Genomic DNA, 14031 nt, shown 5'->3' with positions numbered 1-14031 from the left:
CTCTTAGCAAAATTCCTGGAACATAGTAAATGTTCAGTGGTAGCTCTTTTTTTTTTTTTTTTTAATGGAACCAGGATCTTATTAGAGAGACTTTATCAGCCTGTCTCAAGATGAATCACTGTATGACCTGAACAGTGTAGCCTTAAAATAATGAATATAATAAGCCACGTAATGAGATACAGTCCTAAAGCCATCTCTTCTCATGCTGTCTCCCACCTCTCCCCAGAAACTTGTTAGTCTTTTTTTTTTTTTACAGACGTGCACACGCACGAACATGCGCGCGCACACTCAGAGCTACTGAAAATATCTAAACTGCTCAAAGGATTTCCTTTCATTCTTCATGCAGTCCTTATTATTATAGTTTCAAATGCTTACGAAAAATTTGTTGTTTTCTCAAGAACAATCAGCGAAATCCAGAGGAGGGCCTGATGCCCATTTTTAAAATTTACGTTGAGAAAATGAGCATATCACAAACACGGTTTTCCAGTATGATACACTCTTGAATAACTGCGATTTGCCTCAAGAAGTGTTTATTTTTTGGTTTTCACATCCACAAAACCTAAATGAATGGCTAAACTGAAATGAAGCTGTTGTTACAGAACTGTGCTCGCAGATCGTGAAATGATGTGTCATTAACATTAGTGTTAATGACATTTGTGTTTGTTCTCCTTTTTCCTGACTGCCTGAGAAGGCCAGCACAAAGAGCCGCGTAGCTGCAGTGACCACCAGGAAGTCTTTGTGGCCAACGGTCTGCCTCTTTGTAAATAATACATAGATATAATATGTAGATAAAATACTGTAATATTTTTAAAGAGACACAGCAGGTCTTATAAGCCTGTGTGGATGTATTTGCAAAGTGAAGCTGCCTTCTGGTATATTTTTAATTAGCTTTATAGAGGCAGTGAGAAAGCCAATTTAAATGTGGAAATTTAGATTAAATTAATATTTCATTAAACTTGCAAACCAGTTCTTGTCAGGCCTCTTACCTATATATAAAACTGGTACATTGCTGATTCCTCATTACCTTAGGCCTGGTACAGAGTTGGTATAAGGCAGCACTGTTAATAGTTTAGGTTTATTCCAAAGAACACCAGAAGTAATAAACTCAAAAATCCCAGAGGTCTGACCATTCTGTTTCTCTCCTCTTATAGCAAAGGATTTGATTCAAAGCTGCTGAGAGCAAGGGAATAACTCATTTCTGCTTACATTTAATTTTAACTCTATTAAAAGTTCAAGATAGGATCATCTCTTTCTTGGTTTTAAATTACTAAACAGCTAATAGAAAATGTTTTTAACACTTTATTGAGGAAGTTACTTTCTGGTTAAGTAAAGGTCCACTGGAAAAATGGGAAAGTGTTTACAATGGATTGGGAAATAATACGCTACTTCATTTTGTTGGTGCGTGGCTTTTTTGGGGGGGGCAATGATGTCATAATTGCCTTTTAAAAAAGAACTGTTTTTTAATGTCTGCTCCCTTAGCTACTTATTTTTTGAGCATTTATTCATACTAAATCAGCTTCAATCTTTTAAAGCAGACTAGGGTTTAAGGTGAAACTAGTTTTGTTTAATCTTCCTAAAAAATAAGAAAGGTTTTATTACTGTTTTTAAATAATACATGCCTATTTAAAAAAAAAAAGGGGGGCCGGGGGGCGGCAGAAAAATGTAGGCAGAAAAATGATAGGGCAGTATCATTTGTAAGTTTATTTCACATAAGTATACATATTTGAACCCTGGAAAAACCATTTATTTTGTGACACAACTGAAGTTCAGAAATAATGTGATTTGCCCCAGATCACAGAGAAAATAAGTAGTGACATTAACAGTGGCCTCCGGGACTACCAGCTCTTCAGCCTACGTTTAAATCACATGTACATTTACTTACCCCTGAGTTGTATATACATTTTCTAATAATGTAACTATTGATGTTTGTGCTCACCACCACTTCAAGGTGTATGTTTGCCCTCGAGCTTGTGGTTTGGTGTGTTCTTAACTGTAGTCGAAGCACCAGTTGGTTCCCTCGTCATCAGGAAATTCTCAGAAAGTACAATGACCTTTCAACTAACTGCATTTTTACAAGGAGTAACACAGTTACTCATTACAGGTTGTTGCAAAGAGGAAAAAAGATGAATAATATAGAAAAACCAAACTTCGTTGTCAAAATGTATTTAGGAGTTGCAGAAAGAAGTGACGTGTGTCTTCCTCTAATGCAGTAGTGAAGTACTAAAGAGTAGGCATTCTCACATCAGTAGTTACTGTGGAATATTTAATAATAGGATATTTAATCAGTGCAATTCTGTAGTATTTGGTAGTGTCAAAAACAGGGCTTTGAAGGTTATTTGTTCTTCACTATCATTAGAAGATGCAGATGTGAACATTTCTATTTTCATTTGGAGAAACAGCCACAGGAGTGGGCTGCCCAAGGTCACACTCCGCCTCCTTCTGACTCCACCAGGCTGCCAGTTTCTACATGAGAAAGGACCAAACCACTTGTCTCTTTTATTTCATCCAAATGTCCTAGTGCTCCCAGAAATATTTGCTTATATTTTAGATACTTGGCTCACTGCCCCTTCCTTCTCCCTCACTGTTTCTGTTAACGTGTGACATCCAAAACTGATTTGGACTGAGAATCCCACCTCTGAATGCCTGGCCCGTGTGTGTCGGTAGGCTAGATGGTTTTACTGAAATTGTCAGAAGCCATCTCATCAAGCACACTATCTCTCTCTCAGCAGCTGTGCTCACTTTGTCTTACCTTCTTACCTTTATACTTGCCACCTTACCAAAGGGGGCTTCCCCTTGCACCTCTGCCCCATGGCTTCATTGCCCTGTGACCATTTATTAATCCTAAAAGTTTCACTTCTGCCTCCATTCCTCGTTTCTTCAGACACCAGTGTAAAACAAGAAAATATGTTCTGAGCATCAGAAGTGGTTTGGAAATGTCAGACAATGGTGAGGAATATCGTGCTGTCCATACTGCTTTCTTTGGGTCAGACCCAGAACACATACAAAGGAAAAATTGTGAACAATGGCAAATATACAATGAAATATCCTCATGTTTCAGCTGTTTATCATCTGTCAAATGGAAACCAGCCTTTCCGAAAAAGACAGAGAAAGACAGACTGTGGTTTCCCTCTTCTACCCTCATCCTAAGGACAAATTTGGTGCGCTAAATGGTAGATTATGTGATAAAACTTTGCTCTCCTGATAAAGTCATATTTGCATTTCCCCTGGAAATTTAACAGGGTCCTTTTGTAGTTAATTAACTGTAAAATAAGACAAGATTGGACAGTTGTAAAAGGAAGTATCTTTAAGGTTTTCTGCTAGGCTGGGAATGATATATTTTATTTCTAATTAAAAGCCAAGAAACTATCTCTAAGCTAGCTCAGAGGAAAACCTGTCCTCCCTATCCTCTCTTCTTTGATGTTGCTGCGTATCCTGGTGAGGGCTTTTATTAGAAAACTAAGGAGCAGGACCAGCACATCAATAGCGATAAGCTGTTTGAACTGGTGCCCCTCCTGGCCCCTGATGCTTGGGATTAACTTACTGTGGTTCTTTTCTGGCTGCTCCTGTTTTGTAACTTGTTTATTGCATATGCTTTTTGCCCTGCTCTACTGTGTCCGGGAGCCATGACTTACCATCTTGATTTGTCTTGTTTGCTTTCTGTGTCTCTTGCTTCCTGCGCCCAGTCGAGCCTGTCGACGCCCGCCCTGCTGCCGACCGAGGACTGACCACTCGACCAGGTATTGGACCCGCTTGACTTCTGCCTCTCCGCATCTTGTGCTTCACTCGAGCAGACGTCATCTCCTTTCCGCATTTTAAGCCTCTCTCAATTGTACTTACTGCAGATTAAAATGTGAAGTGATCTCAGAAACCAAACTTTTAAAAATTCCCCTTGACTTTTCCTTACGCTTCATTTCCCAAGTTCCGAGTGAAGTGATCTGTTTTTTGTTTCTGAGCTTTCCTTTTGAAACCTAAAAGAGAGCCCTTCCAAATTTGGGGTTTTTTTTTTCCCCCAACAACAACAACAAAAAACAAAAAAAACCAGAAACAGAGTATATAGACCCTGTCCTTAAAAACAGAAGCCCAGACAGTTGTAGATGATCAGGTGATGACTTAGTTACCAACGTGAGCCTCTCTTCTTTATCGTTTGGCATCCAGATGGGTCCTTTTCTAACTAAACCGGACTCAAACTTCAATCAGTTACTGAGGTAGACATGATTTCCTGAAAATACCCGCATTGGTTTCTCTCCAGTGCCAAAAATACATCTTTTCTTTTGTGGGTTGTATGTACTTATTCTCAATGAGTGGCTAAAGTAACACAACAGATGTGTATGCATAATTTTGCACAGCCCTTTATTTTTTATATTACTTAAAAATCCCATTAACACTGAAATAGACACTTCATTTTTTACAGTTTCACAAGCATTAAGAAGAAACACATTCTTATTTTATGAATAATGTCATAGCATAACAGAAGCATCTACATACCTGTATCTACTCCATGAACAACCTCACCCAACTGATACTAGCCAGTGCTTTAGTGAATCAGAAAGAGGAAGTTATTGAATTGACAAATCCATATATTCCAGGGAGATTTTAATCGCAAATAAAACATACCTTCCCATATTTATTTTCTTCTTTATCCGCATCCCCATGCAATAGTCAAAGAACAGGGAATTAACCTTCTTTGAAGATATTAATACACAGAGGTCAGCCTTTGCTGCCTGGTTCAGATACAGTCAGCAGCAGAGCCAGGAGGAGGCCCTGTCTCTCTTACTTCCATCACAGGCTCGAGCCCTGACTGCCTCCAAGCACTGTCACTGATGAAGACTCAGAGTCTGTCTTGTGGCATGTTCATGCCTTTATGCCATGATTAACAGTGGCAGTGGAGATGGTAGTGTGACACGTCTTGACAGCTGGTCTCGTTGAGTTTATGAATTTCTGGTTTTTAAGGGGAACTTAAATTATAGTGAGTCAGAGACAGTTTCAGTTCTTCTAATGTCCTCCTTATTGTCAGTGTCATGTAAGGGAATCTCAAGGGGCCAGGAGTTGACATTCCTGTTCTGTTCAGCCAACTTGTAAGGCCTCGGGCTGAGGGTCAGTTGAGTTCTGATTGAAACCACAGCCAGCTCAGGTTGGTCATTTGCCTTGAGACTTTTTTCATGATATGTCTCACTTTATTTTTAAAAGACATGTTTTTCATCTACAACCATAAAACGTAACTTAGAAAGCACTCATTCGACTCATTCAGTTTTATCAAATGTCCACATTGGGCCATCAGAGCCTATATGTTATTATTGAAATATCAAGGAAAGGGTAACACTACCAGTCAATGTTTTTTTCTTTTTTAAAAAAAATTTCTTTCTTTCTTTTTTGAGACAGAGTCTCACTCTGTCGCCCTGGCTGGAGTGGAGTGGCATGCTGTTGACACACTGCAGCCTCCACCTCCAGGGTTCAAGCAGTTCTTGTGCCTCAGCCTTTCAAGTAGCTGGGACTATAGGCACGTGCCACCATGCCCGGCTAATTTTTTTGTATTTTCAGTAGAGATGGAATTTCACCATGTTGGCCAGGCTAGTCTCGAACTGCTGACCTCAGGTGATCCACCTCGGCCTCCCAGAGTGCTGGGATTACAGTCATGAGCCACAATGCCTAGCCTATTCTTTAAAAAAAAAAAAAAAAATTTAAATCTAAATCTAACATAAAAAGGACACTATAAAACATTGTCAAACGAAAACCATGTGTTTTTAAGGAAGAACTAGAGCATAGTTAATGGTATTATACGGGTGGGAGAAAACCATCCAAAATCTTTCTCATAACAGTAAGAATGTTATGTCACTTGTAGATTTCACAAAGAACGATGCACTAAATTCTTTCTTTCTTTTTCTTCTTCTTCTTCTTTTTTTTTTTTTTTGAGACAGAGTTTCACTCTTACTGCCCAGGCTGGAGTGCAATGGCACGATTTCGGCTCAATGCAACCTCTGCCTCCCAGGTTCAAGCGATTCTGCTGCCTCAGCCTCCCGAGTAGCTGGGATTACAGACATGCTAATTTTTTGTGTTTTTTGGTAGAGACATGGTTTCTCCACATTGGTCAGCCTGGTCTCGAACTTCAGCCCTCAGGTGATCCAGTCACCTTGGCCTCCAAAAGTGCTGGGATTACAGGTGTGAGCCACCATGCCCCACCAATGCACTAAATTCTTTCTAGGCTTGAAAGAAATTAAATAGCAGGGTCCCTGCTCTCAGTAGCTAGAAGTATAATAGAAGGAATTTTGCATATTTAGAAACACTAGATGGAATTTGGAAGACAAAGAAATACAAAGCAACATAAGTGCCAACAAGAAAGTTCTGTGTTGTGAACAGATGGGAGTACTAACCCAGGGGTGTGTTAAGTAGAGATCTTGCTGGAGATGAGCCTCCAGAGAGGTTATGAAAGATTTGAGGCACCTGGATTGGCAAAGAAGAAGGGAACAATTCTCTTCAGAGGAGACGGTGGCCTAGACCAAGCGTCCTCTCATACGCAGCACAGGCTTGGGTTGCCCAGTAAGATGCCTAAAGTTGAGAAAGAATGCTCAGATATGAAGTGAGGAAGATTCTAGTTAAGGTTTGTCTATGAATAGCGGTGTTTACTGCACAGGTATTAGAGTATGCTTGCGCTCTACATTTTTGTGCTTCTAGTGAGTTTATCAAACATGTGTAGCATCGTTTTGGTTCTTCTTCATCACATTTTGGAGACCACATGCTTGAGTCTAATGTGCCCAATTATATCTTTAGCCTTTCCAAACTTAGAAACCCTCCCCAAGATTGTCATGTCATTCAAGTAGTGGCATTGTTTTTGAATAATCACTATTGTCACTCAGAAGCAAGTTAAAAAAAGGCTTTTGTTTTCCTCCCACCCAGTGCTTTATAATCATGACTGAGGAAAATGGGCTTCTCCTTAACTTTCATATCTAAAAAGCCAGAATATGGTGACTGCCAGGATCTAATGTCAAGTAGGGACCACAGTAATAACAATGGTGATTTCAGGGCATAGAGCCATTATAGCTCCTCCTTCTGGCTTATTTCCAAAGAAAAATAGACTCTGGTGGACTAATTATACAGTTTGACCAGAATAAAAAAAAATACATTGGCAAGCTCCTCACATAGGGTAGAAAGCTACCCTTTCTGTTATAATGCATTACCACCCTTCTCTGGTCCAAATAAGGGGAAGCCAAGTCCTTGACCCCAAGCCATGCGAGAGGTATCATGAAGAGCATACCTCCCTCAGCACACACATGAACAGCAGGTTGTCTACTCATCATGACTCAAGGGACAGAGAGTTTAGGGTGAAGTCTACTCATCATGACTTCAGGGAGTCACCAGGGCTTAGGGTGAAGTCAGCACACTCAGGAAAGACCTCTTAACCTGAAATCAGGGTCCCTGCCATTTATTTATTTATTTTAAGGTTTATTCCTTTTTTTTTTTTTTTTTTTTTTTAAGATGAAGTCTTGCTCTTGTTGCCCAGGCTGGAGTGCAGTGGCACTATCTCAACTCACTACAACCTCCACCTCCTGGGTTCAAGCAATTCTCCTGCCTCAGGCTCCCAAAGAGATGGGATTATAGGCGACTGTCACCATGCCCAACTAATTTTTGTGTTTTTTAGTAGAGATGGGCTTTTACCATTTTGGCCAGGCGGGTCTCGAACTCCTGACCTCAGGCTAAAACCCAGCCAGTCCTTGCCATTTATTTAAAACTACTCATCACATTTTATTACATGTAGTACCACCTTATTATTAATATTTCCCTATGTGCGAGCTTGTTGATTTTTTTCTTTTAGTAAGATGTTCTTAATGTAGAAAGTCTTCACTAAATGAAGACTTTTATTCATGCTAAACAGAAATGAACTATTATAGCAAGAGCTCTCTCTGCTAAGAGCCTCTCAAACTATTGAGCTGTAAACATTAATTTATATGTCATGCTGACTTGATAACATGAATTGAAAAATTTTTTTTTTTGGACCACCAAAAGTATTTGCAGTATCATTTCAAAAATAGTGTAGGCTTGTAAAATTTTTAATGGAGAGCTCTTGTTTTCGTTCTTTTGAGACAGGGTTTGTCTCTGTTTCCAGACATGATCTCGGCTCACTGCAGCCTCCACTTCTGGGCTCAGGCCATCTTCCCACCTCAGCCTCCCATGCAGCTGGGATTACAGACATATGCCACCACACCTGGCTCATTTTTGTATTTTTAGTAGAAATGTGGTTTTGCCATGTTGACCAGGCTGGTCCCAAACTCCTGAGCTCAAACTGTTTGCCCGCCTGAGCCTCCCAAAGGGCTGTGATTACAGGCATGAGCCACTGCACCTGGCCAAAAGCCATTCTTTACTTTTATTTTTCAGTATAAATATTTGGCCCCCAAATTTAAAAGGGAGCACTATTCAAGGAAGTTTTCTTAAAAATCTCAGAAATACATTTCTAACCTATTACATTGCCAGATTTTTTTTTTTTTTTTTTTAAGATAGAGTCTTATTTTGTCACCCAGGCTGGAGTGCAGTGGCGCGATCTCAACTCACTGCAACCTCCACCTCCCGGGTTGAAGCGGTTCTCTTGCCTCAGCCTCGGAGCAGCTGGGATTACAGGTGTGTGCTACCTCGCCTGGCTAATTTTTTTTTGTATTTTTAGTAGATGGGGTTTCACCATGTCGGCCAGGCTGGTCGGAAACTCCTGACCTCAAGTGATCTGCCTGGCTCGGCCTCCCAAAGTCCTGGGATTACAGGCGTGAGCCACCACACAAGTTGCCAGATCTTAATAACAGAAAAGAAGTGAGCTGTAAAGAAATCACTGTGGTTATACAAGGTCTCAGATTTAAAAGGGCTATAGAAAGATAAAAATATACAACCAGTGAGAAAAAAGAGTTTTAGCATCACTACCCTATAAAAATAAGTATCAGAAAGGTTAGTTTCAGCAGAATGAGTTGAAACTTGCAAAAAATACTTACAATATTAAAGTAAGAAAATAAGAATAGAGAGTTCTGTGGGTCTCTTGGTACGGCATCGGGGATTGAGGGTTGGGTCATTGAGGGGACCAGAGTTAAAGAGACGAGAAGGGAAAACTGTCCGACTTTCATTGTGCCTTTTATGTCTTTATTAAAGAGAATGAACTTCTGATGAAAGGAAATTAAAGCCCAAGATAGATCAACATAGGCCAGGCGGGGTGGCTCACGCCTGTAATCCCAGCACTTTGGGAGGCCAAGGGGGGCAGATCACCTGCCGTTGGGAGTTCAAGACTAGCCTGACCAATGTGGAGAAACCCCGTCTCTACTAAAAATACAAAAAAAATTAGACAAATGTGGTGGTGCATGCCTGTAGTCCCAGCTACTCAGGAGGCTGAGGCAGGAGAATTGCTTAAACTCGGGGGCAGAGGTTGCAGTGAGCTGAGATCATGCCATTGCACTCCAACCTGGGCAACAAGAGCAATACTCCATCTCAAAAAAAAAAAAAAAAAAAAAAAAAAAAAAAAAAAAAAAAAAAAAAAAAAAAAAAAAAGATAGATCAACATGAGAAAACAAAGCCCTAGCCCATTAGTTACCTATTGCTATTTAGCAAATAACCCCAGAATTTATCAGCTTAAAACAACAAGCATTAGTTTCTTACAGTTTTTATAGATCAGGATTTGGGGTGTGATTTAGCTGGATGGCTCTGGCACAGGGTCTCTCGTGTGGTTTCAGTTAAGACATTGCCTGAGCTGAAGTCATCTGAAGGTTTGCTTGGGGCTTGTGGGTCTGTTGCCAAAATGGCTTTCTCATGTGGCTATTATTAGGAAACCTCAGTACCTTACCATGTGAACTCTGTAAAGCTGCTTGAGTCCCTGCAACATGGTATCTCGCATCCCCGCACCAGGAGGTCCAGGAAAGAGATAAAGAAGGAAGCTTTAGTGCCTTTCATGGCCTAGTCTCAGAAGTCATATACCGTCACCTCTACCACACCCTGTTCACTAGAGCAAGCCACTATATCCCGACCACACTCAAGGGAAGGAAGTTAAGCTCTACCTCTTGAAGGAAGGAATATCAGCAAATTTGTGGATATATTTTAAACCATGACATCTTGCTACCCACATCCAAGTTCTTAAGACCCAGACCAATTGCAGGCTAAGAGAACTTGAAGATAAGATGGAACCATTGCCTGCGGTCTTTGTGGAAAGCTGGGAAGGTAGGGATAGGAAAATGAAGTTCTGAGTAATAAAAAGGAGAGAAGATAGCTTCACAATCTACAAGCCAGGTATAGATTGACATTGACCGTGAGTCTCTTTGCAAATAGGTTATCAAGTGGAAGCTTTTTGAACAGTTGGATGAGGAAATGGTGCTATGTCACAGCCAGCGTGGATTTCCTGGGTTTTGTCAGATTGCCTTTACCTTCTCCTTGTATAGGCTGTGCTGTTAGACTGGCATATCATATGCTGTGGACATTGTGCTTTTCAGTGTCAGCAAGATGTGTGACAAGTCTCCCAGCATCTCATAGACGAGATTGAAAGAGTGATTAGGCCAACAGCAAGAAGTAATTCCCCTGGGAGGCGAAGGAATTGGGATTGTGTAGCCCCAGTAAGACAAGAACCCACAGAGTCATGCCTCTCCTTAGGGATCTGATACCTGTTCAAGGCTCTAATGTGGAAGTGGGGATTAGGCTTGCTCTGTGTTGAACCAGGCTCAAAGGACGGGGAAACCGATTCTGGCTTCATGTAAAAAAGGCCATTCTGGTAGGCAAGTCTTTCAAAAAATGGAGAGAAATTGACACATTCCTCTGTGTTCAAACAGGAGCTGACAATCTGCTCCTGGGTGGGAACACTGTAGAGGAGGTGACTTCAAAAGCCCTTTTCATCCTAAGATTCTGATTTTTGATAATTAAATGTTACAGCATGGACACAGACATATATACTTTTTACTTAATGTTTTTGTTTTTTAAATGGCTTTGCATTTTGTTTTTAAGCTTCAAATTATTATTTGAATAATGAAATTCATCAGAACAATGAGTGTTAAGAATCATACCGCAATTTATAGAGAAGGAAGAGTTTGTAGGTTATAAATTCTGTTAGTCCCAAAGAAGCCTTTAAAAAAATTATGTACTGTAGCTCATTATTCAGCAGATGAACCAATTACAATCTGTATCTATAACTAGAACACTTGACTAAAATTATATAATTTTTACAATGCTTCACTGCATAGATACATGAACATAATTTATTTGTAATTGGTACAAAGCTCCAAAGTAGCAGTTTTGTTCTACCAGGTAATTAATGCTCATTTTTAAAGCCTTTTACTATTATTTCTGAACTAATGAGTGCACGTGGAAAAAGGCACATAATAGGCCAAACAATAAGCTGCTAAGCCAAGCCAACATATTCCAGAAACAAATCCTTGCCAACCTCACAACCTGCATTTAACTTCTGCTTTTCCCCCATTTTCAAAAATTACAGCATGTGTTTAAAGGCAGCAGAAGCCTTATGTTCAGATTTCTTTACCCTTTCATTTCTTTTTGTTGAAAATAAGTAATAACTACAGATTTAAATGTAGGGTATCATTTTTCTTGAAGAAAGTCATTAAACAATTTTCCTCTAACTTCAGGCCTAGAAAGAAGTTTTGGGTAGGCTTTGTGTTATAATGTTACTGTTTGTGAATAAAACTAATTGGTTGTCCTGCATATTTTAATTATGATATAATACAGGTTCTGGGTTGACAAACATCAAGACGGAGGAGATCTCTGAAGTGAAGATGGATGCAGAATTCCGACACGACTCAGGATATGAAGTTCATCATCAAAAACTGGTACGTAAAATAATTTACCTCATTCCGCTACTCTGTCTTGCCGAATGACCTGTGAACTCTGGTTCATCCTGTGCCAGAAATCAAATTAAGGAAAAGATAAAAATAAAATGCTTGCTTATAGGATTACCACGGAACATAAAGAATATAAAGAGGCTTCGTGAATAGTTCTTTCGGACTAAAGGCAGCTAAGACAAAAAGCACAAAAATAACAAAAAAAAAAAAGAAAAAGAAAACGAAAAAAAAAGGCAGCTAAGCTCATGCAGGACTCAGAACGTAAAGTAGAATTAATTTCAATATAGCAGCCTCTTTAACTTCCACTGTGTTTTCTAGGAAAGTAGGTTTACAATAGGTTTATTGAAGGATCAGAGTCAAACACGTGCACAGGCTGCTTGGTTTTACAGAACACTTTATGTGGCTTCAGTTCCCATCTGGAACTGTCTTTGAGCATTCATCTCTCCCCTGGCTCTTTCTTTTCATTCCCTCCCCTCCCTCCCATGATTTAACTTCTCTTGCAAGAGTAAGATCATGGGGTGAGCAGGACCCCATGATGTTCCTGATGGTGTTATTCATCAAAAGGTTTGGGCAAAGAAGACAGCAGCTTCCTTTTCAGATGAAATCACTTTTCCCCCCTAATGTTAGAATTGGAGTAAATCAAAAAGCGACATCTCCTTTGTGGTCAGCTCTAGTAGTTATATAAAATCCTTTACCAAAAGCTTAGAAACTCAGATAAATCACGGATTATGTTAGTTAGGCTTCCATCTTATCAGTAGGTGCAGTAAGGGGGTTAAATTAATAAAGAAGACAATTTTATCGCATTCAGTGGTGGACAGAAAAATGGTAATAAAATTTCTATAGCAATAATACTTGAAGTTCTGTCAAGCACTTCTTTTGTTTTGTGTGTGTGTGTGTGTATGTGTGTGCTAGCTTTTTTCAAGCAGAAAATGTCTTTTCAATATTCATAAATAAAATGGATAAATCCTAGTATTAATATCCTAAAGAAACACCTTCAAATTATTATTTATGCCTCACTTGACTATAAATAATTGTAGCAAATGAAAGACTGACTTGGGATTTAGATTTGCATTCTTAAGTCTCGTAATTCTTTTTTTGTACAAAGACATTTAGCTTTTTGAAGCATGGTTTTCATTGGCAAGATAATCCAGTATCAATTGTTATAAAATTAGGGGTTCTCTTGATGAGGCTGTTGCTGAAGAGGTTAATCGGAACTGGGGAACTGCTGAAGAGTTGAGAGTTGGTAGGGCAGAAAGCTGAAGATTAATGTGCACTCGCTGGGGCCTGCATTGTATAAGCCCATCTCCGCAATTACACTGACGCCTGTAATACGACAGTGACTAATGGCAGCAGCAGCAATTAGGAGAATCAGCTCCCTCTACTGCACTAGTTGATAAGATAATATACTATAATTAGTGCAATGAATATTACAAAATTACAGTAGTTTCTTAAAGGCACAGGAATATGTCTAGACTTGCATTTATTCCTGATTACCTCATACTATCATTAGCTAATTAATGATTTGCTTTTTATAAAAATGTTAAGCTAGCATATTTGTTTAGTAAAGCGAATAATTATGAACAGTTTCTCATTTTGTTATGGATATACCATGAGTAACACCCTTTTAGAAGTTTGCTTCATTTGCTATATTTTATATTCCAGATCTGGCATGTTAGTTTTAGCTTTGAAAAGTCAGTCATTTGACTATCTTCAGGCTACATTGAAAGAATTTTTTAGGGAGCTACAGCCATACCTTGGAAATTTCAGAACACCACAATAAAACAGATTTTGTAATAAAATGTCACACAAATTTTTTGGCTTCCCAGTGCCTATAAAAGTTATGTTTATACTATGTTATGGTCTGTTACATGTACAATAGCATTATGTCTTTAAAAACCACATACATACTTTAATTTGAAAATATTTTATTACTTAAAAAATGCTGCCAGGCCGGGCGCGGTGGCTCAAGCCTGTAATCCCAGCACTGTGGGAGGCCAAGGCGGGTGGATCACAAGGTCAAGAGATCGAGACCATCCTGGTCAACATGGTGAAACACCGTCTCTACTTAAAACTACAAAAAATTAGCTGGGCATGTTGGCACGTGCCTGTAATCCCAGTGACTCAGGAGGCTGGGGCAGGAGAATTGCCTGAACCCGGGAGGCGGAGGTTGCGGTGAGCCGAGATCGCGCCATTGCACTCCAGCCTGGGTAACAAGAGCGAAACTCCGTCTCAA

At 39.6% G+C, this 14031-nt stretch overlaps 1 protein-coding gene across 16 annotated transcripts in view; it reads left to right on the top strand.

The window, feature by feature from the left end:
• Nucleotides 1-14031, top strand: part of LOC108313502 (amyloid beta precursor protein) — a 288061-nt gene that overhangs the window by 258526 nt on the left and 15504 nt on the right. For 10 of the 16 annotated variants that reach the window (XM_037743236.1, XM_017541904.2, XM_037743245.1 and 7 more), the window contains 2 exons: nucleotides 3684-3737; nucleotides 11686-11786. In XM_037743236.1, coding sequence (XP_037599164.1) covers nucleotides 3684-3737; nucleotides 11686-11786 — 155 coding nt within the window. The remainder of the gene's footprint in view (nucleotides 1-3683; nucleotides 3738-11685; nucleotides 11787-14031) is intronic. The other 6 variants (XM_037743244.1, XM_037743239.1, XM_037743237.1 and 3 more) reach the window with 1 other exon arrangement.

The sequence above is a fragment of the Cebus imitator genome, unplaced genomic scaffold, assembly GCF_001604975.1.
Source record: "Cebus imitator isolate Cc_AM_T3 unplaced genomic scaffold, Cebus_imitator-1.0 Scaffold138, whole genome shotgun sequence".
In the NCBI taxonomy this organism is placed as follows: Eukaryota; Metazoa; Chordata; class Mammalia; order Primates; family Cebidae; genus Cebus; species Cebus imitator.
This window is presented reverse-complemented; position numbering and strand designations above follow the sequence as displayed.